The 22978-nt window shown below is 40.6% G+C and overlaps 3 protein-coding genes and 1 long non-coding RNA gene across 10 annotated transcripts in view; 1 reads left to right on the plus strand and 3 right to left on the minus strand.

Moving 5' to 3' along the window:
* ppef1 (protein phosphatase, EF-hand calcium binding domain 1) overlaps nucleotides 1-2209 on the minus strand; it is a 14297-nt gene extending 12088 nt beyond the window's left edge. For 2 of the 5 annotated variants that reach the window (XM_005753050.1, XM_005753049.1), the window contains exons 1-2: nucleotides 1975-2209; nucleotides 1560-1714 (exon numbers count right to left, since the gene is read on the minus strand). In XM_005753050.1, coding sequence (XP_005753107.1) covers nucleotides 1560-1614 — 55 coding nt within the window. In that variant the 5' untranslated portion in view covers nucleotides 1615-1714; nucleotides 1975-2209. The other 3 variants (XM_005753046.1, XM_005753047.1, XM_005753048.1) reach the window with 3 other exon arrangements.
* Nucleotides 2210-3077: 868 nt separating this feature from the next.
* On the minus strand, nucleotides 3078-3660 carry LOC102215433 (uncharacterized). The gene is made up of 2 exons (XR_312315.1): nucleotides 3425-3660; nucleotides 3078-3329 (listed from the first exon to the last, which is right to left on the minus strand). It is a non-coding gene; the product is annotated as an uncharacterized LOC102215433 (long non-coding RNA).
* A 911-nt stretch (nucleotides 3661-4571) lies between these two features.
* On the plus strand, nucleotides 4572-9994 carry rs1a (retinoschisin 1a). The gene is made up of 6 exons (XM_013915917.1): nucleotides 4572-4701; nucleotides 4919-4944; nucleotides 5169-5289; nucleotides 7309-7450; nucleotides 7934-8129; nucleotides 8834-9994. The coding sequence occupies exons 1-6, from the start codon at nucleotides 4611-4613 to the stop codon at nucleotides 8984-8986; spliced, it is 729 nt and encodes a 242-aa protein (XP_013771371.1). The 5' UTR covers nucleotides 4572-4610; the 3' UTR covers nucleotides 8987-9994.
* A 31-nt stretch (nucleotides 9995-10025) lies between these two features.
* LOC102215627 (cyclin-dependent kinase-like 5) overlaps nucleotides 10026-22978 on the minus strand; it is a 41712-nt gene continuing 28759 nt past the window's right edge. For all 3 annotated transcript variants that reach the window (XM_013915916.1, XM_013915914.1, XM_013915915.1), the window contains exons 13-20: nucleotides 21661-22511; nucleotides 21098-21438; nucleotides 19853-19954; nucleotides 19421-19526; nucleotides 19139-19271; nucleotides 17434-17539; nucleotides 15220-15465; nucleotides 10026-13759 (exon numbers count right to left, since the gene is read on the minus strand). In XM_013915916.1, coding sequence (XP_013771370.1) covers nucleotides 13349-13759; nucleotides 15220-15465; nucleotides 17434-17539; nucleotides 19139-19271; nucleotides 19421-19526; nucleotides 19853-19954; nucleotides 21098-21438; nucleotides 21661-22511 — 2296 coding nt within the window. In that variant the 3' untranslated portion in view covers nucleotides 10026-13348. The remainder of the gene's footprint in view (nucleotides 13760-15219; nucleotides 15466-17433; nucleotides 17540-19138; nucleotides 19272-19420; nucleotides 19527-19852; nucleotides 19955-21097; nucleotides 21439-21660; nucleotides 22512-22978) is intronic.

Here is a 22978-nt window from a genome sequence, read left to right on the forward strand (position 1 = left end):
CACCCTAATTTACGAATAAATTCTTTACAAATCCTACCATGTGGATTCATGGATTTTTTTTTCACATTCTGTCTCTCACAGTTGAAGTGTACCTCTGGGGCAAATTACTGACCTCTGGGGGAACTTGCACAATCGGTGGCTGACTAAATACTTTTTTGCCCCACTGTAATCCTACCCCTACCTTGAATCCTTGTGCCACTCCTACTCCACATCTCACTGTCCTTCCTACACCACCCTAACATACTTCTCTGCCTCTCCTTACTTCCTCATACAGTCCCTCTCTAGATCCACAAAGAGAAAGTGAAGCTCCTTCTGACCTCCCCATACATCTCCACCAGCACACTCAAAGCAAACATCCCATTTGTAGCGCTCACTCATAGCATGAAACCATACTACTGCTTCAACAACTCATACCTCAGATGCCTATGACTCTTTAGCTGTTATTTACCCATTGTTTTCTTTTTAGTTCTACAGAACTCCACAGGCATCCTCCGTTACTCTTGCAAAATGTAAAAATGCAGACAGACAAGCACACAAACACAGATGCCACATAAGTAAAAGCCTGGCAGTTAAGGATGAGCGGGGTCTTACTCAGAGCCGGGCTGGGAGTCTTAACTGGTTCATCTGCATGAAGGGAAAACTACAATTCAGCGAGAAAACGTGAAACGTGTAATTGAATAAAACTGTGTGCAAATGAGCATATACAGACACACACACACACGGTATGAGAAATAACAAGACACAAGGGAGGTCGTGTGCAACAGTGGGATTGGGAAAACTAAGCAAATTAAACAAGCTTCTGGGAGCAGCAGCACTCATTAAAGAGAAGAAAAGACAGACTGCAAAGGAGGGAAAGGATCATCTGTCAAAATCAGAGGCACATTTACTGCAGCAAAAAAATAGCTATCATCACCTTGCTGCAGCAGAACAGGTTAGCAACTTACTAAAGCATAGTAGTAGCAGTACTAGCATTACAAAATGCCTTTGCATAAACACAAGCACTCAGTAACAACTGGAGTACACCCTGCAATTTAGGTGAACTGACTGCAGTCATTTTTAATAAGGGGCAACTGTATGTGCCTGATGTGTAATCCTTTATTACACTATCCTGTACTCAAGTAAGGGGAAATAAAAGTCTCTGTAAGGGCCCAGAAACAGTAGAGGTGGGTGGATCCATTAAAAAAAAAAAATCGATATCATCACTGGTATCGGTATTGGTACAAGCACGATGGGATCGATACTTTGCTTTAATCTTCTTTGTTCAGTATGTAGCTCACTGAATTATGTTAATCATTTGCTAAGTCGCTGCTTTTCCCTACATAAGCTCTTTATAAGTTAAAAGTATTAGTATTGGTAACATTGGCAGTGTTTACTTAGTATCGGATCTATACCAAAATTTGCAGTATTACACAGCACGAATAAATATGCTGTTTAACATCACATGAGCTTTGCTTTCCAATTAGTGTTTAACACCTATGGGGTGTTTTGTGTGTGTGACGTAATAATAAAAATCCCAATGTCCGGTGTACTCCAGCATTAAACCATCTACACATGCTTACCCTGCTCCAGTGTTTCCCCTTGCTTTTCTGTGGCGACAGAGGTGCCACATCCCATGATGGCTAACAGAGAGGGTCCAGAAGGGCTCACATTAGCCGCTTCTTCCAAAGCTGTTTGGTGGCATTTGGTGACACTGATTGATATGAGAACGTGCTCCCTTTATAGAGACAAATCGTTAAAGCAGTACTCTATTATCACGTTACCTTCAATGTATTCAAACAGTGCAGGATTGGCTTCAACTTACAAAAATAAAACAATACAAAAAAGCGACAGTAGAAATTATCCTGCTAGTTAATAGAGTCAAATCATACCAAAATAAAATAAAAACGCTGCTCATTGTCTTACTGCGCGTTACCTTTTAGGACAGCATCGTATTCCAACGAGGTGTTTGTTTGGCAAAAATCAGTTCAAACCTACCTGTAGCTCTTATCCGCGCGACAGGGTCATGCAGTTCATTCATACCAATAATAATAAAATACGGTTGCGCTCTAAATTTCCTTAATATGAAATCGATTCGAGCGTAAAAAACAGGTCGATATGAGGACCGGAGCGTTTCCGGAGCAGCTCTACATGCAACAGGAGCTACTGGTGCAGGAGGAGAGCTCACAGAAGAGGCGGAGGCATCAGGTGGAGTGAAACCTCAACCCGGGAGGGGCCGGTGTTTGACGAGTGGGAAGTCTCGTTTTTCCTTTGACAGCGTTTTAAGTTTTCAGATGCAGTTTAATTAGCTTGTTAACCAAGTATGATAAGAAAACTGTATTCCAACTTCTGTCCTCCTGAAAACAAACATGCATTTACTCAAAATAGTCTGGTTTTCATCCTAGTTATGACAAGAGAGCCTTTATTTGGGGGCAGCCTGGAAAAATCCCCCCCACCAAGACACATTTGCACTTAAGGTCATGCCAAAGCATTTCCCCAGGGTTAAGGTCATGACTTCGCCATTTCAAAGGATGGATTTTTCCCTTTAAGTTTACTGATGTTTGAACCATATTGTTGAATCATCCAGCCTCTCCTGAAACTTCAGATTGGGCTGAGAAAGCAGCTGTAAAAACCTACTTCAGGGTTTCTAAGCCGCTTCAGTGTGAGGATGTTCATACAAAACAGTATCATTTTGTTTTTGTAGTCAGTGATCCTGAAGCCCGTTAACACTGATAGTGTTATAGTGATCTCGCCACATACCACAGGGTGAGCAACTCCAGGCCTCGAGGGCCTGTGTCCTGCAGGTTTTAGATATCACCCTGGGTCAACACCTGAATCAAATGATGAGTTCATTACCAGGCCTCTGGAGAACTTCAGGACATGTTGAGGTCATTTAGCCATTTGAATCAGCTGTGTTGGCTCAAGGACACACCTAAAACCTGCAGGACACCGCCCCTTGAGGCCTGGAGTTGCCCACCCCTGACATACCACATTTCCAACCATAAATCTGAGCGTACACACTTTCTGTCAGTCCTAGTCTTTCATCTACCAGCTGTTAGGGTTAATTACCTAATAGTTTTACTTTAATAAAGAGGCAAAGATTAAAATAAACCCTTTAATAATAAAAATAAAATTTTGTTTTAAAGTCTATATCTTCATGCAGCAGCTCTTGCATGAATCCTCCGTTGTACGTGTGCAACAGCAGCACTGATCTCTCGCCGAGTGATGACTTTCAACCTGTTTGACTTGGACAGCCGAGAAGCCTCTAAGCCTACAAGCCTGAGCAGGATCGGTCTGGGGACACCATGCCTCCTGGTCAGAAACTCAGGACTTCTCAGTCCAACAGGACTAACCTGCAGAAGAAGAATACCAAGAAAGTGCATGTGAAACCAGTCCCTCATCACATAGGAACATGTACAGGCCAGACAATTACAGTGTGCATTCTGACCTCTTTATGAGTTCTGTAGATGAGAGTGGAGTAAGCATGAATCCTCTTTTTTGTGCATGGAGGGATCCTACGCGTTGCATGAATAGCCGCCTTCATGTTTGCTGTGGCAAGTTCCTAGAAGGGGAAAAAAAAATTGTCATGAAGCGAAATCACCTAGAGCAACATGCAGAATCTCTTTTATAAGGCCACTGGTGAAAGCAAAAGGGCGCGCAGGGAGTGAAACTCGTGCTCTAATCAGCACAAATTGGCAACAGCTTTGCTTGATTAGGCTTAATTATTTTTACCCACCTGGCTTTAAAACCCTCAGTGGGAGGCGGGAGAAATGCCACGCTCAAACAAACACAGGAACAGGACACTCGCTTATTTTGTTTTTAAAAGTTGCTTCTGATGATAATTATCCACGTGCCTGTCACCTGCAGCATTTCAAATCCCCTCAAAAACTAAATAACTAAATAACATGAAATAAAATAGATCTATAAGCAATATATACAATGCATGCATTCATTTTTAATAAAACAGAGTATGTTTATGAGAGACTTTTGCCTACAGAAAAATGGTTTATGATTAAACAATAGTACATTGATACATTTGTGAAATAGTAATATCATCTATGTACTTAGACTCTTAATCAAATTATTATTTTTTTTAAATTTCTTAATTTAAATTTGTTTTTTATTTTTTTTAAACATTTTTTAAATAAAAATAAAATTAAACAATATATATGATACAATTTTATGTCACTACATCACAGCAAAGAATCAAGTATTAAAAACCAGGTTCCTTCATTCCTTCCTTCAAACCTAACGTGATAGTATAGAAGAGAACTGCAAACATTTGAGGATGACATCCAACTGCAGGTCCTTCTGTCCAATCATATGGATCACTAGGCCCAGCATCAGCCACCACCAGCATCCATCTCTCTTGCTTTCACTCTTGTACACACACACACACACAAAACTCTAGTGTGGCAATTGGGTGCGCTGGTGTCTTCTTTTTTTTTAATGCACGATTTTTTGACCTCTGTGGCCGCATGGAGATTTTCCAGGTATGATGGCATTAATGGTGATGGGTGAATAGCTGTAGGAGGGGCTTTGTTAGATAAGGATGGCATTAGATAAGGCCATTAGTGTCCCGTGGATTATTGTAATCCAGCCTTCCTATCACTACTAGCTTGAATGCTCAGTCTATGGTCAGTCTGGTCTGGTTTGGAGCGGGTTGGAAGATGGCTCTCATCATACAACATTTCCTGCTGGGCCTCCTTCTCCTGGGAACAAACGGTACAGTTTCACTCTTACAGTTGCACTGATATTATATTTTATTACCAGTGTGTGTTGTGTTTATTTACCTTTTCTTAATGTGGTTAAACTAACAGATTGATTCACAGATTTTAGTATCCAGAAAGGGTGACTATGATGCCCTAACAGTCCTGTTTTTTTCTTCTTCTTCTTCTGTGCCTCATCAACTGGCTTTTTTCCCTCCTGTCCATCTGAACAGTGTTCATCAGTATTTATGCTCAGGAGGTATGAAAAATCTCAGCAACCCAGCAAAATGTCACAGATGATTTAACTGTCACAGTGTCAGGATTTGCTTGTAAAGAAAAAGAAAGAAAAACAACATCAACAGCAAAACACAGATAACAGCCAGACCACAGTTATTATGTTAAATTATTCTCCTTTTATCATTTGTAAATGAGCTCTATGTCAATTTTCAGCTAATAAACGTTGTTTATGTGTGTCTGTATAAGAACCCTGGGGTGTGGACTAACAAGTCCTGCAAATGTGATTGTGATGGAGGCGAATCGCAGACGGAGGTTTACTCCATTGGGTCTGGCTCATCTTTGGTGCGAGGAGTGGACTGCATGCCGGGTGAGAGCCATTAAACGTCACTCTGAGTGGACATGAATCGTATAAGTAGCTTAAATCTCAATCACTACTTATTTTATTCATAACATCAGTGTGCTTTAACCCCCTGTGTCAAGACTTATTTACTAATGAGATTTATTACGTGACTTTTGCTGATCTACAATTGCACCACTAAAGTGATAATAGTTCTTAAAAGGAGAAGGGAAGGGTGTGTTAGATAGACATGAATTAACTGTTGTTTAACCTGCTCAAAACTGAAAGGTCTGTACTTAACAGTGATTTTTATTACTGATTAATCTGCTGCACAATCAGAGAATTGAAGCCAATTCAACTGAAGACAAAGTAAGACTGCAAATCTTCATATTTGAGGAGCTGAACGCTTTAATTTTCTGGGACTCTTGCTTGAAAATTGCTCAAACGATTATCACTGCTGATACAAGTAGATGGACAGTTTCAGTGTGTGCACAATTGTGTGTCTATAGTTTGTGTTCATGCAATGAGCGCATTAGGCTCCAGATTTGACGCCGCAGGGTGGATGGACATGCTTCACTGGACATCCTTGGAGAAAGGGAAGAAGAGGGGGGGACATGTGAAGAAACAGAAGCTACCTGTGATAACACTGCACAGTCCTCCAGAATTCCCATTTCAGTAACAGGAAACCTGCATTTGGATGTTTGTCAGAAACACTCAAAAAATAATCTCACTGCAGCGCCCAATAATAGCTGATCTTGAGTTTTCAATCGTACCATATTCATCCTCAAACTGAACTTTGCCAACTTAGCCTGGGATTTAGCTTTTAAACTAAATCCCAGTGAAATCTGTAAACCTGTTTTGTTTTCCTATTTTTTTGGACCTCCAACAAAGAAACTACAAAAAAGGTCTTCTGACAGCCTCACTTGAGCCTGAGAGCTAAAGATCAGATCTGAATCACGTCTGACTCGATGAGGAGAGGAGCTGACAAACGAGTGAATCAGTGTGTTTGAGCTGAGCTGCAAATCACATGGCAACCAGAAACAGATAGGAGGAAGAAGTTCTGCCGACTATCATTATATTAGAGCATGATTCGGAGATTACGGGGCTCATAATAGACCATGCTGATCTCACAATTACAGAAACCAGCAATTACCGCTACGTGGATGAGAACTGATGAGTGAGAAAGACTTTCCTGCCCGCTCTGCGTCAGGGTTCGCAGAGTTCCTCAATCCACGGAGTCTCACCTCGCAGTTTGCCTGTTGATTCAGCCATCTGAATATGTGTTGTTTTAGTCAGGAAACACATTAGGGAGGACTACAGAGGCATTTGCATTACTGTTATGTAAACACTTATCTCCTGACTCACACAGACGCTTCTGCCGGGTGTGTTGTAATACTGGGATTAGACAGGATGCAACCCTGTGCCAGATAGGCTTAAGCCAGTAGTAAACAAAAGAGCAGCAGGCTACTTCTACTACAGTTTCTGTTCCATGTGTCCACAGCTGATGTTTTTCTCACTCATGTACCACTGTCTCTCTCTCTCTCATTCACATATTTAAAGGCTTTATTTACCAAGTAAAGGAGTGGCTCTCGTGTGATTTTAAAGGAAGCGAGAGAACAACACGGAGCCAAAGCCACGGAGAGCAGAACATGGCCATCTGTCCGTCTGCTGCCCTAATGGACATCACTGATCTCTCACCACGGAGAATTAAACTGCAGGATTTTAGGATGGGATATGGGTCACACAGAGGCTCCTAACAGTGGGGGCCATGGGAGCGAGAGGGTGTGATTATGGGAATCTGCAGGGGTTAGGAGAGAGGAAAGGATGCCGAAATGGAGAATTAAGGAGAGGCTTAGTGGTTTGATGGTCTTTATATATATATATATATATTTTTGTGATGCACTGCTTGGCTTAAGCTAGCCGTTTGTATTCTCTTCTCTCAGGGTGACGATATTAAAATCTCATGGCCACGAGGACTTTCAGCGAAAGAAGACATATTACCTGAAACTAAGAGCGCTCATGTTAAGTTGTCTCCGATCTCCTTTGCAGAGTGTCCCTACCACAGACCTCTTGGCTTTGAGGCTGGATCAGTGAGTCAAGAACAGATTACCTGCTCCAACCAGGACCAGTACACTGGCTGGTTCTCCTCATGGGTACCGAGTAAGGCGCGACTCAACAGCCAGGGCTTTGGGTAGGTATATATATATATATAGGCCAGCACCACACAGCCAACTGTTGTGTCTCTTTTAAAAAAAGATCATGGCTCTTATCATCTGTGAGGAAAAGTGTAGTAAACACACTCCTTATGTATTTTTGTTACTTAAACACACCAAAATGCTCTTGCTTAAAAAACCATATAGATGAGACAAAATGGGGAAAAAAAACATACAGAATCTAGTAGGACTTTTTAAAAATGCTAAATATTGTAATTTTTAAGCATTAAGTTGGATCCTTTCTTTCATTTTCTCTCTTTCCGAAAACAAAACATCATATCGTATGTTAAAAACTGTCAGTTTCCTCAGAACACAAAACAACAGGATTTTATCTTTAGAGAAGATATTGTAAAAACAGCAGTAAATTTCTCTGTCCTGCGTTGTGCTAAACTGTCGTGACCAACTATGATATTTGTTGTATAAATCAGTGCTGATATTAAATGTTTTTCTTTCTCCTCCAGCTGCGCCTGGCTGTCTAAGTTCCAGGACAGCAGTCAGTGGCTGCAGATTGACTTAAGGGAAGTGACGGTGGTGTCAGGGATTCTCACTCAGGGCCGCTGTGATGCCGATGAGTGGATTACCAAGTACAGTGTTCAGTACAGAACAGATGAGAAGCTCAACTGGATCTATTACAAAGACCAGACTGGAAACAACAGGGTCAGTTAAGTGCACTTTGGATACACTGAATAATGTTCAACACTTCAAGTATGGAGGCCTGAAAGTGCCTAAATTAATAAATAATATGACATGAAATGTATGAAAATATAATATATAAAAATAAGGAGTCTCTATTAATTGACCTACAGTTCCTTTTATTTTTTCATCTTTTTTTTATGTATTTATGCAGTATTTGACAGTTGCATATAAATAAAATACAAAATCAAATGGAACACAAATAAACAGAGGAATCAATATAACAGTAACCTAATTCAAAAGACATTTATGTCAGCGAATTTAATTGCTGCCAACATTTTTTAAATATATTTTTTCTATGTATTCAATGATTTTTAAATTTATTTTTTGAGCCATTTATTATTCTTTTTATTGAAATTGTTTTTATTTAATGCCCTTCATACTCAGACACTGGAGGTTTCTTTTTGATTAGGCTAAGAATGAGGCTACATAATTCTTTGTCCATGCCTCTTTGCATGAAACATTAGGCATTTTATATTTGCCTGATACTGACATCATGAGAAGTCATATTTTAGAAGTGATTTAAACTGTTAATCAGTCATTGAAAACCAACTGAACGTTAACTGTTTGCATTAAAGCTACTATTTCTAGAACCACATGGTAGTTGACTTGCAATGGCCGGTTTTAACTAATCTACACCTTAATCTTGCCTTTCTGTCTTTCCTCAGGTGTTTTATGGGAACTCTGACCGGTCCTCGTCTGTGCAGAACCTTCTGCGGCCGCCCATCGTTGCTCGCTACATTCGCATCCTCCCTCTGGGATGGCACACACGCATCGCTCTGCGCCTGGAGCTGCTGCTCTGCATGAACAAATGCATGTAAACCCCCCCACCCCCCACTTCCCCCCAACCCCTTTAAAAAATACAAACAAAACAGCTAAAACACACTTACATAAATGCATTAAACCAGGTTTGTTTGATATGTACAATGAGCTCTCATTCACTCCACTCTGCATTGTCTGTATTAAACCAGTCTCACTATGGGGACTTCAATTTGGGGAGTTCTCAATAGATTGCTCCATTTGCAATGAAACGGCATAAACTGAAAGCAGTAATTAGGCATGGAGAGGGAGAGGTAACGTTGCTATGGCGGTTGAATCTGCGCTCATGTTAGAAATCCAAATCGTTCTGTGATAGGTCAATAAAATTCTGTCTGCTTCTCCTGATAATCTGAGCGTAGCTGGGAATTTACACAGTAAGTCTCCCCTCCTTATTTACCTTAATGAATCGGTGTGGTAGTAGTCTGCATTTTTCATATTTTCAGCAAATCCCATGAAAAGACCGAAAACAACAACAAGGTCATCCTAATTACAATTACTGTTTGCATTTACAGCATTTTTTTTTAATTCATATTTTCTTTATTTAATTTTGAATGTTTGTTTTGCTTTTTTACATTTCTAATTAATTATTTGTCCAAATATAATATATAGTAAACAGTCATATATACATAATTTATCATCTGGTGGGTCAAATTAGAACAAATGCATATTATTCTGCAGCTTAAACACCAGTTACCACCAGATTTTGTGCACAGCTGTTAGATAATCGGATAGGTGTAACAGACTGCTGTCTTTAGTCTTTTCAATGAATTTGTTAATATGGATTTTTTTTTTGGTCTTATTGCCTCATTTGAGTTACTGTTTTCTTGTTTGATTTTTTTGTTGTTGTTTGGTGCTGTTGTTAAAAATTCCTGATTGCTTTCTTTAATGTTATATTTGAATTTCCCATTACACTTAGGAATACATTGCAGAGCTGAATTGCTCTGAAGATGTTCTCTTTATTGTATTTTTAAACCATGTCCTTGAATAAACAAATATGTGTCTGTTTTTATGTTGCGTCTGTGCTCCAAAACAAACTCCGAGACATTCAAAAATGTACAGTTGGCATTTATTATGAGACCCTATCATTTTTAAAGTAGAACGGTCAGTATAGATACTCTGTTATTTTTTATTTACACCCTGTCAGAAGTGGGAAACAGCTTAATGACAAAAAAAGAGAATTGATGTTATAGGAAACACATTCATATTTCTGAACAAAAAGTCTTCTTCTCATCTCAGTTTTCAGCGTGTGTGACCTGCTGAGGGTTGAAGCCTTCATTTCCATCTGACGCGTTGAGTCGATAAACTAACGTAAGGCTTCGGGTCACTAGCAAGGTAAACTTCATCATCACTTTGTCCCATTAGTGATATAAACAAACCCATGTCAGCAGTCATTTACAATCATTAGCAATGAGGATTTTGTACACAAGCCCACAACATGGGACAGTTTTACCTTCTGTGGGATAAACTTAAGAAAAATGTAAAAAATGTATTGCAGAATGATGTGATGTCACATACCAACAGTTGCCAACACTTGCTGTAATCACAGTCTCCTGCAGGAAATCCTTCTTTGTGCTATATTTGGCTCAAATCCATCTAGCTGCCGATTTGGCTAATACAATCTGCATCACTCCGAGTCTTTTTGTGAGTGTTATTGCTTTCAGTCAACCATCAAGTTACTGTGATTGATTCTTATTTTCACCAAATGGGGATCCAAACTTTTCATGGACCATTCTTCTGTTCTTTGTTCCTTTTGTCTGTGATGGCATTTGGAATGCATTTTTTTGCTTTATGCTTTCAAATCACAAACGTATGAAAGGGAATTAAGACCACTGAAGAAAGAAATTTGAGGTCATGACTTTTTTCCCCTTCAAAATCCTGAGGAAAACAAAATCATAAGTCTAACTTTAAACTAAGAATGCTCTGAGGGAGAGATTTGTTTGAGAGTTAATCATAATTTTGAGAAGAATTCAGTTTTGAAGAAAAGACAGACATTGAGAAAACTGATCAGATTTTTGAGGAAAAGGTCAGAATTCTTAGATTAAAGACAGACTTTTGAGAAAAAGCCTGAATTGCTAAAATCAGAATTTTGAGGGGGAAAAAAAAGAAGAAAAAGAAGAAAAAAAAAGAGATTTGCAACTAAAGTCAGATTTTTGAGGAAAATGTCACAGTTCTTAGATTACATCCAGAATTTTGGGAAAAAGCCTGAATTACTAAAATCTGAATTTTGAGAAAAACAAAAAAAGTCAGAATTTCCCAATTGAATTCAGATTTTTGTGGAGAATGTTAGAATTCTTAGATTAAAGCCAGATTTTTGAGAACAAGTCAGATGTTTGAGCAAAATGTCTGGAAAAATAGTCAGAATCGTCAGATTAAAGAATTATGCAACTGAAGTCAGGTTTTTGAGAAAAAGTCAGAATTCTCAAATTAAAATCAGAATTCTGAGAATAATGCAACAAGACTGTTTATTTTGGTTTTTGTTCCCCCCCAGCGGCCTTAATACTGTTTTATATTAAGGAGGACAGAATGAAGAATAATGGAAAAACTGGGGGAAAACAATGCTGTATACTTCCCCTAGGCCACAAAATGTTTTTCATTCTACACACCTCAGCTTTACATTGCCCACAGATCAGAAGACAATTAGTAAATGCTTTAATGAACAATCAAGTTAAGTAAAATCATCCCTGATTATGACTGTTAATGTTAATAGTAATGCAAACTGGAAAATCAAATTCAGATTTACAAAAGACTTTTACAAAACTCTTGATAACACAAGCTTTTAAAATGCACACAGGAAATGTAAACACATATTATAGGATAAGTCTGGTGTTATTTCATATAATTCATGACGTCAGCAAAGTCCTATGAAAAGCCCACACCCAGCCAGTGGGGGAATGTAAGTAACCACATTCACTCAAGTACTGTACTTACTATATTAAAATGAGCATATTCTCTACTTTAGTTAATAACAAATTTCAATAACAAATTAAAATGAATCTAAAGATTTTTAGAGCACATACACCCCACTTTGGCTGCACAGACAATGCATTTGGAATTTCTGACAAAATAAATAAATAAATAAATGGATAAAGATAAAGTATTACCAGACTTATCCTTTAAAATCTTAAAGGTTGCAGGTGAGGTATGCCTTTTTGCAGAGAGCTTCCCTGCCGTCTCAAAACACTTTAAATTTTCAATGTCATGTTAGGTAAACCTCCCTCACTAGAGCTGCGTGGTGATGTGGGCGAAGATGCCCGTTAAATGGTTTTTAAGGCTGTGGACAAAACCAACATGGCAGCAACAAGATGCTGGAAAGCTGTTTGTCACTAAACGAACTGAGGGACTGAAAAATGGGCAAATTTGAAAACTGCGACAATGGGAATGTAAGATAAAATGACCTGACAATTACAATATGTGAAGCACAGAGCCTAACAGTCTCACTCTGGCTGTTCTGCTACCAAACCCTACTAACAAATAGCCCAACTTGTCACAAAACGTCAAAACTGATGTCATGAGGGTGATGGGCAGATTTGCACTATTTGTAATATCAGATATTTTATATATTTGTCAGTATTTCTTTTTACATTTTGATGAAACAATCAGAAAAAAGGGTAAAAACAACATAACATGATAATCTGCTAATAACATATCAAATCAAACAAACAAAAAAAAGACATTCACCATTATTAAATATTCCTTGTGACATATTGTATTATCAACACATAAATATCTATGCATTTCTTTGTGTCGAAACTAAAGCTCTTGCAATTACACATTTAATTCTATATTACCTTATAATATTCCCATATAACCTACATACTGTGTCATTTATAGCTTATATCCTTGAATTTAAAACAAATAAATATTTCATAAATAATGTTAATATAAATCATTTTTTATGTTCTTATCAAATATCAGAGCTTGAAAAACATTGGAGTTTATTGGCCACTGCTGTGACAGCGGCTGTCTAATGTGTTGCAGTAGCGTCCTGTGAGCAGAAGATGGCAGCAAAGAGGCCACATGGGCAGTGTCTCCTTGACAGGGATGATCAGCTTATTCTGATGTAACCTTGCAAGTAGAGACAGACAATAATATAGAGCTGATACAGTACTGGCATCTCAAGAAAGGATGGGCCCTTCCCTATCTTTGCTTCCCTAAACCACACTGTCCCAGGTGTTTGGCCGGTCAACGTCTAGGCTTTTAGATTTCAGAGGCATGAGCATCGACAGATTACTACATTTCTGAATTAGGACTTGATCCAGTGAAAAAGGCTCTTGTGTAGACCCTTACTGCAGTACCACAATGTCTGCATTCTGGCAGGTGCTTCCGGGATGGAGCTGCATCGGAGGTGGTGTGGTTGAGAGGTTTTAGAGGGCGGTCTCCTTCAGGTCGTTGAGGTTTGGCATCCTGGTGCGGGAGGCTCGGGTAAAAGTGGGTCCATTCTGACCCGGTTTGATGCCCAGCTGTTCAGGGGTGAACTGAGCGCCCTCTGCCCGCTGTAAAGCAGATACGTGCCAGCTGGACTCTATCTGTCCCGGTAGGGGGTAGCTGGCCTTGCGGCTCTTAGCCTGGGTGGAGCTGCTCACCCCAGTGTGCCCCCTGCTGTCGGCATGACCTCGACCCTCGGGGTAGCCTGCTTTGGAGGAGGGCTGAGGAGGGTTGGGCATGGGGGCTTGGAAGCGCAGGTCTTGAGGAGGAGGAGGAGGGGGAGCCTGTCCTTGATTTGAGGAAGAAGGGGAGAGGTGAAGGAGCCTACGTAGTGACTTGAGTGGTTGGCTCTGGCAGGGGGGGAAAGAGACACCACTGATGAATTATCTTAAAAAATAAAACTATATTTTTGTTATTGTTTACAAATCCCATGACCAAGTTCAACAGTGTGTCACATGTGCTGAGGCCATGTGACAGTATTGCAGGTAATTGTCTGTTGAATTCACATTGGCTCAAGGATGCTATCCCCAGGTAGCTATCTTGCCTAAAATGTGCATTTCGATTAGTGAGCATGGACCTGAGGAGGACCATCTCCTGCTGTGTGACACATGAAAGAAAGGTCAACTTCAGACAAAACCCCGACCTGATTCTCCTGACATTGTCTGGAGTTGATGGGTGAAAACGATGTTTTCTGTCTGCCGAGTACTAAAGCCAGTCTCACACACTGTTGGGAGAATCTAGGTCAGTCTCACATGCACTATACAGCAGGAGATCGTCTTTCCCCGCAACATTACCAGCTATATTCTTAAATTAAACAATTGCTTTAATAGTAAATAGCTGTCAGGATAAAACTGATTTTAATATCAGACATTTGTGTTTTAATATATCTTTTGTTAGGTAGGGTGACCAGATCCCAAAAGCTAACTGTGGGTCAAACTGTATGTTTATGTGGGACAAGGCAGGAAATGCTACTAATGTTTCGGTTACTTTGATTTTAATTAGTGGTTTGTGAAGAACAAATTGCAACATTTTAAGTCCCATTATAAATAAATGCAATAAAAATTCAATTCAAGCTTAAGGTTTGATTTTGTTGAGTACTTTTCTTTCACTCATTTATTCCCTTTCTGTCCCAATAACATTTAAACCTTAATGGTTATTCCAGCTGCTGTTCTCCCTGCTAATCATCTTTGGGTTTGAGTAAACCACTTGCTTCCTTTGAGACTAACACGTGTTGACTCCACTAAATCAGAATGTGGGGCATTGTCTCACTATGTGGGTTGGGGGAACGGAGGATAAAACACTGTGCTGTCCTACATTAAGTGGGACACCTGGGCGCCCTACTGCTGGGTAATGTCTGGAAAAGTTCAGGTCTACACTGCATGTGTGAAAATAGCTTCCTCCTTCGTACTCCTAAAAGCATGAAAGTAAATGTAGGAATAATGCAAGAATGGCATTAATACTAAATGTACTTCTACAAGGCCTGTTTTTTTCCCCCCATTCTTAAGGTTCTTCTTAAGGTTCTTCTTAAGGTTCAGTTTTAATAAAAACCTTTGACCTTTTATAGATTATACAGTTTCCCTTTCTTTGGGCCTTGAGTCTTGGGAGCTTTATTGTGACACTTTTTATGAGCACGGCGTTATATATTCTAGTTTCGTGACTTCAGTATATAATTTATAGGAAAACTTAAGTATGTATGACAAGATAAAGTATTGTTCTTTTTAAAAATCTAATAAAAAAAATCAGATGAAAGACTCAAACTGGGTTGTGATCTGCAGATAAATCTAAACTGAAGATTAAAGTAGGCACATACCTGAGAGTGTGAGTCCACTTGTTTGTCCGGCCAGTCAGTGACTCTCTCTCTCTCCCTCCCTCTCTCCCTTTCTCTCTCTCGTTCTCGCTCCCGTTCCCTCTCCCTGTCCCGGTCTCTGTCCCGGCTCTGTTCCCGTTCTCGATCTCTGTCTCGGGATCGCTCGCGGTTTTTCCGCCGGCTGCTGTGGTGAGAGGACGACTTGGAGCTCCTCTGCAGGGACAAGTGATCCTGTCCGTTCCCGGGAACCTGACGTTCCAGAAATAGAAATATGGAAGTGTTATTTTTAATCCAAAACAAATACATACACATCTCAATAAAATCCCGGTGAAGCCCTTCATGCACTGCTCTGGCAGAAACAGACATGAGACAAGAAAGTGGCGATGATGATTGTCTTATGAAAAAATGCTTAACTCTCTGCTCTGGTGTCTGAGTGTGTTTAGATAAACTTTAATATGAACTGGAGATGCAACTAATAATTAATATCATCACTGGGCAGTTTGATAGTTGGTCATTTGTTTGCATAAAAGGTCAAAAAGAAAAATGATACAAACCAGCGACAAACAGCAAATTCTTACTGTTGGTAAAATGAAACTAGTAAATCTTTGGCCTTTTTTCTTTTCGCTTCATACACAATTACTCAGCTTCATGTACCAGTTGGCTACATAAGAACTACTTAAAGTGTACTTCTTTTCCTTATTCCAGTTCTGTATTTTTTGGACTATATAAGGAGTAGTTTTGCACTGTTACTTCAAAGTATTTCATTGTATATTGTACACTCGTGCAGCCCTTCTATTCATCCACTGTCTGAAACAATCTGTTTTAGCTCCTCCTTCTTTAACTCCGCCTCAGTTTAATACAACTTTCATCTGATTGGTCGCCCTTTACAAACAAAAAGTCTTAAAAAAATTGGGTGGGGCTACTGTGCTTACCGCCAGATCTGTCTAGCTGAGTTGACCATACTAAGAAGAACAGATCAAACAATTAAAAAAAAAACATTCTATAAGTATTTGTTTAAAGAAGTTTAGCCTAAGCTTTTACCTCATAGGGATTATTTGCACATAGCAGCATCATTATCAGAAAATGTAACCAGGTGCACTACAAGTAAAGAAACAGAAAATAAGGAAAAGCATAATCAGCTTCCTTTAGGAAGTGCTGATAAGTTGAATTATCTGCCATTTTCCCTGTTTCCAGCCTTGCTAAGCTAGCTAGTTAGCCTAATCTAGCTCTCAGAAAGGAGCTAAATGAGCACATTTTATGAAATAACTATTCATAATTTCAGCATTATTACACAACATAGCAAAGAGACCAGTAATTTCTACAGCAGGAGTGTGTGTTCATGTGCTGAACATGTTCGTGACCCTCTCATGATAAAATGATGCCTTACGCTGGCCTGACAAACAGCACACTGCACGCTGAAATGTCTCACGATGCAATGTGAGTGCAACGTGACTGCATTTGACAAACGTTATAGCAAGACAAAATGGATGTGAAAACAGCGTGCAGCATTAAATATATAAATATATATATGTTTGTGTTTGAAATCCTTTCAGCAAAAAATTTTCTTTAGCCAATCAATCAGTCAACTGAGAGGATTTCAAACTGGGTCATTCCAGTGAGTGCAAAATAAGTCAACATGCAGCCACAGCGTCGGGGTTAGATTACTGGTGAGGCAGGGTAGGGCGCGGCAGGCTGGTGTTGTACCATAGGCGAGGCGACTACAGGTAGGACTTTGACAGCTGAGTTGTGCTTTAAGCTATTTTTAGAGCTAAAGAGGGGGAAAAGGCTTTTCTTGATGCTGGGATTCCTCCCGTCCTCCATGTCGGTCTGTGGAGCAGAAGATGCACAGCCACAACTCTAAACACAAATCTCTGACATCCAAGAGAAGAACAACTGCAGAGGAGGAGGAATATGTGATAAACAGGAAGCAAAAAAGAGACGGTGAAACTTCAGAGCAACTTTTGCTTTAAGATATACTCGACAATTTTAAGAGCTTTCAAATAAAATCGAATTTCCCTTTAATCTTACTAGATGTCAGTGTAAAGCTCATATGAAACATTTTTGCAAGAAAATATTGACACTGCAGATCCTGCCTTACAATCAGTACGTGCTAAACTCAAAAGGCGCACAGCACATGGAACCAAAATACAAATAGTTGATTTGAAAAACCAGGTGACAAGAATAATCTTATTAATAAAAAGTCATTAATAATCTTACTATTTGTGACTTCTTCTTTTTCTTTTTAATGGCTCTGAAGAAGCCTTGCTTTTCCTTCTCTTTGGCGGGCTCTGGAGGATTCATGACCATTGCTTCTGCAGTAGTCCTGCATGGCAAATGTGGAAACGCTTCATATAACTTGGATTATAACGTGCATGGGAGCAAACAAAATACATAATACAGTAATACATAGAAACCATACACTATGAAATAACACATGCAGCACAGTAAAGGAGTCTAACTTAATAATCCTCACGATTTACAATTTCAAAAGTCATTACGTAAAAAACAATATACTCTTTCTGAGGAACTCAGGCTTCTTCTGCAGCCACTGCCACCACATACAGTCCACTTGAAGAATAAACAAAGCAAAACACAGTTTTGTGATTTTGGTCCATGTTGACATGATAGCATCACAGGTTCATTGGTTGCACATCCATTATAAGAATCTATGGTTCCACTACATCCCAAACATGCTCTATTGGACTGAGATCTGGTGACTGTGGAGGCCATTTAAGTACAATGAACTCAGTGTCATATTTAAGAAACCAGTTTGTGATTTTTTTGAGCTTTGTGACACGGCACATTACCCTGCTGGAAGTAGCCATCAGAAGATGAGTACACTGTGGTCATAAAGGGACGGAAATGGTCTACTCAGATAGGCTGTGGCATTTGAACAATGCTTAGTTGAGGGTAATTAGGGTCCCAAGAAAATATCTCTATACTAGTATCTGGTATATCTCTACACCAGTATGAGCAGCCATAACCATTGACAGGCAGGATAGAGCCACGCTTTCATCTTTTTATGCCAAAGTTTGACCCTAAAATTCAAAGGTTGCAGCAGAAACTAAGACTCATCAAACCAGGCAGCGTTTTCCACTCTTCAACTGTAAGGCTATGAAAACATCAGTTTCCTGCTCTTAGCTGGGAGGAGTGGCACCCAGTGTGGTCTTCTGCTTCTGTAGTCCATCTGCTTCAAGGTTCAGAAATGCTCTTCTGCATGCCTTGGTTGTAAAGCGTGTTTTTTTTTTTGATTTACTGTTGCTTTCCAGTAACCTTGAAGCTGTTTGACCTCTTACACAAATAAGGCTCTTTCACCCAGAGGCTGCTGCTCACTGGATATTTTCTCTTTTTTGGATCTATGTAAACCCTTGAGATGACAGTGTGGGAAAATCAGAGTAGATCAGCAGTTTCTGAAATGCTCAAAAAACAACCATACAGCATTCAACGTTACTTAAATCATCTTTTTTCCTCACTTTGATGCTCAGTTTGAACTTAAGCAGATCATATCTACATGCCTAAATTCACTAAGGTGCTATGTGATTGGCTGATTTTATTATCTCATGGAATAACCCATCATATATATATAAAGAGTTTATATGTATTCAGTGCAGCAGCACAGAGTCTGAACAATAGATCTTAATTGGTGTTAATGACACAGCGAGAAAAAAAAAGTCAGACACTTTAACAGCAGGGATGATGTTCAGATCGGGGAAGGAAACTATAAAGAAGAAAAAACCAAAACAAAACGTCTTCATCCATGAATGTCCTGCACGTCTGACACACTCTGTACTGGACGTGCACAATTCTAACAGCAGGCTTAACAATTTAAAAGTTGTTCATGTTTCTTTAATCCACTGTTGTTCCTACATTTACTGCACTGCTGCCTCAACATGCCACATAAAGACTACAAATGAACTCTCACCAGTCAAAAGCTGTCTGGCGTTTGGAGTGGTTGGCCATGGCGACAGGGTCTCCGGGTACAATGGGTACGACTGGCCCTCGACCCTGGCCGACGCCGTCGTGGAAAGAGGAGTTATCTGGCCTGGGAGAAGGGACTGAGGAGAAACAACGAGAGGTGGAAATGACTGTTTTTGATCATTTAAATATGATGAATGTGTGATCTTTGATCTTCTTTGTGTCAAAGGAATAATAAACAAAAGAAAGAGGAACCATACAGGTTTTACTGTTATTTCTTGCTCCTTACCTCGATAAAAGCTCCCTACTCTCCGAGGCATGGACTCAGTGAAGATCATCCGGTTCTCCTTGGAGGAAGCTCCGTCCTCAACGTGAGGGTCGTGGTACATGCCAACCTAAAGAGTGCACACATCGTGCAGACCCACGAACACACACAGGGAAACAGGAACATACAATTTTTTTCTCAGCCTTTATCGTTTTAAGCGACATTCCTGTTTAATCTCACTTCATCCCTTATCATTAGCTATCGCAGTCTTTTCTGGCTTACAACACAAACATTCAGGACATCTTAGCGCTTTTCAGTGAGGCTACATTTATACCAGCGACAACGTGCAGTGAAGCTGTTGGCTTAAGTAGGAACACAAAAAGAAAAGCAGTCAGAAGAGCTACTCTCTGTGTTTGTTGAACTGGCTGGAGACAGGGAGGAGTCGGGGGGTCGGACCTCGTTTTTAGAGCGCTGTGTAAGAAAAGCAGCAGTGTTGTCCCGCGTAGAGTCTTTGATGGGGGCACAAGGGTGGCTCATGTCTTTAGGGGACTGCTCACTCTGTTGAGAAGACGGACAGCTGCAGGTCAAAGCAGACTGGAGAAGCAGCATGAAGCAGTGGCAATGATAATGCGAGACAGTGACACTTCCTACACACACACGCACATCAAATCATGAAACACCCATACTCACAAACACACACAGACAGTCAGTGCACATAACAAAGGAACATTTCACCCTTTGTTCCGCTTCCATTGTTTAATATCTTCCGCGGATGGGCTTTCATACATTTCAGGAACTGTAATTTTGTCTCTGTGTGATTTTTCACCAACCTGCCTCATCCTCCATCATCTTTCTGTAACTTAGAACAATTCCAAGAAAACAGCCCCAGTTATTATTGCCTTCAGACGGGCTTTTAAACTGCAGACGCAGAGCTTTAGTGATCGTGTTTGGGAAACAGAAAAAGGTTTTCAAGCACTTACTGAAAAGTTAAAACATTGACGCTGCACCCACCTCCCATTATCTCACGAGAAATTCAGTTAAAATGTCAAAGTCTTTTACGAATGAGCAACACCTCACCTGCCTTTTCTGTTGACCTTAGTGCTTTCCAATCACCGTCAACATCCCTTTCAAAAAGTTTTTGACACATCATTTATGCGTTATTGTGCCACTATTGCTGTGGAGGTTGAAATTTTGTGTGTTTTGAGCAATTTTACTTGTGTTTATGACTTATTTCTATTGTGCATGAGTAAGCGGCAGCCTGTTTGGAAACACCGAAAACAGTTCCTCGAATGGCCACTTGGATCGGACTTCTGAACTAATTCATGTCATTGAAATGCACCATTTGACCTTGTTTGTGGTTTGCTGTTTAATTAATTCTACTAACATTAGGACAAATGGGTTTAAAAGTGGGGCAAACAACAATTTTAGTTCTTTTTAATTTTGGAGGACTCTGGACTGGGTCGTTAAAATGTGGAGAGATCATGGTCAGATAATTCTGGCAAAAAGAATGGCAATGTGTTTAGAAATCCTTATGAGCAATGACTGGTGTTGGTTTTTCAGATTGGTGGGGAAGTGTGTGGGGAACTACAAAAACTGCTGTCATCATTCAACATAATGCACCCTAATTTAAGCTTTTCATTGTGTGTCTGTTGCTATTTTAGAACCAATCCCGCCACGTTCGAGGCACTTTCTGCCACTAACCCTCGTCATGTCGTCCGTGCAGTCCTCCCTCGAAGAACTCACTGAGTGTCCAGCGAGGGTGGTCCTGTGCTGCAGCTGTGGGGAGAGGAGCTGCAGGCTACTGGCTCGTGTTGGTATCGCCTGACCCGGCGGAGGCAAGCCCGCCATCGCCGTCTCCACTCCGTGTGGTCGGTGGCGTTCCCTTCTCACGTACATGGAGTGGCGCTGTGGCCGCTGCTGAGAGGAGAAAGGCGAGGTATAGCCGAGGCCGTAATGATAAGACTCGTGAGGGGAAGGCAGAGTGTGAGTGGAGGGCATCCCAGGTCCTCCTGGGTCCAAGAGCTCCGGCGCACCAGCGTCCTCTGGAGACGGGAAAAGAAGTCAAAGTTAGCAGAGCGATAAGAAGTGAACAGTTACAAGTGTTCTACTATTTAACTGTCCAAACTAATTTAAGTGATCAGGCCAATCTTTTTTTATTTTCTTGTTTGTTCTTCTTGCTGGAATCCACTGTGATGATGTGTTTTGTTTTTGTTTTTTTATAAAGCTTTTAAAGTGTAAAATGAATAGACTTGAATGAAACCTACCTGGCACTAAAGATTTATGTCTGGATTTGTGCCTGGATGAAGAGTCCAGCGTGCTGCTCTCCATGCGGGCATTGCCGCTGCTACGAGAGGCGGGGCTGTGTCCAGATCGATCACTGTGTCGAGTAGAGGGGCTGCCAGGAGGCCCAGAAGGACCTGAAGGGGTGTTGAGGTCTAAACAGCTGGCAGGGAAGAAGCGGGCACTGGGTCCCACCCCAGCTGTCGTGTTAGAGTTTGGGTCATCCGGGTGGAGTCGACCGTCGCTGAGATTCCCCACAGATTTGGCATCGCTCAGTCCGCTGTGGCTCTTGGACAGACTGAGATAAGACGCTGAGCTCTTAGAGGATGAGGACATGGATCCGTGGGCAGAGTCGGCCATACTGTGGGCGTGTCGACTGTGTTGTTTTTCTGCCCCAGACTGTAGGGTGTTAGTTTTGTTTTCCAGGAAAGTGTGCCGACTGACCTGCTGCTGCTGCTGCTGCTGCTGCTGCTGTTGCTGCTGAGAGCGAGAGGAGCTGGGTTTGCCGTGGCCATACTTTACCCCATGTCCCTGGTCCGGCAACTTCGGGGAGGGTCCCAAGTTGAAATCAAACTCTGTTTTGCTTTTGGATTCTTTGGGGCTGAGCAGGTGTGGCAGGTTGTTGTTAACCAGATCTTTGCTGGAGGAGATAGAACGATTAAGAGTCTGGGACATGTACTGGCCCTTGGGGTGCAGAGTCGGACTTAAACTGGATGGTGCCGGTTTGTTGCCGTTGAGGAAACTCTCATTCCCGAGGTGATGGAGGTCTCCGTGGCGAGGGAGGCTGGAACATTCTTTGCTATTGGAACGACGGCTTGAACTCTTAGTGTGACTCCTGTAGGAGCAGAGGGACGGCCGTTTAGCATGGTGTTCTAATATTTACCGCTGTAAACCAAAAACACCATCTGGATATGACAGTCTATGTTTTTAAATTGAAAATAATCTCTTATACAAATATTACAACCGTTTATTAAAGTTTCCTATATGACATTACAAAAAGTTTAAATAGCTATACTATTTTACTTTAAAAATATATTTAAAAAATTCATTTTTAATAACCCCCCCCCCCAAAAAAAAAACACTGATCTGTCCGGTTTCTAAGACCTTGATTCGTGGCTTATTAGTTTGATGTAGTTTTACCAGCCTTGATGATCCATCATCGAGAGCTGTATCTTGGTCAGAGAACTAAAAGTGTAACTTTCAAGCACCAGAAAAAGCATCTTATTAAATCAATCTATATGATTTTCCTGTCAGCATGGTGTCAGAACCAAAGTAGTTTACGTAAAGTGTAACTATTCTTGC

This window comes from Pundamilia nyererei, unplaced genomic scaffold, assembly GCF_000239375.1.
Source record: "Pundamilia nyererei isolate P.nyererei 1_Seehausen unplaced genomic scaffold, PunNye1.0 scaffold00395, whole genome shotgun sequence".
Taxonomy (NCBI): Eukaryota; Metazoa; Chordata; class Actinopteri; order Cichliformes; family Cichlidae; genus Pundamilia; species Pundamilia nyererei.

Coding starts and splice junctions, on each gene's coding strand:
- rs1a (XM_013915917.1), top strand. CDS start 4,611: ATGGTCAGTCTGGTCTGGTTTGGAGCGGGTTGGAAGATGGCTCTCATC. Junction 5,290..7,308: donor AGGAGTGGACTGCATGCCGG/GTGAGAGCCATT, acceptor TCTCCTTTGCAG/AGTGTCCCTACCACAGACCT. Junction 8,130..8,833: donor ACCAGACTGGAAACAACAGG/GTCAGTTAAGTG, acceptor GTCTTTCCTCAG/GTGTTTTATGGGAACTCTGA.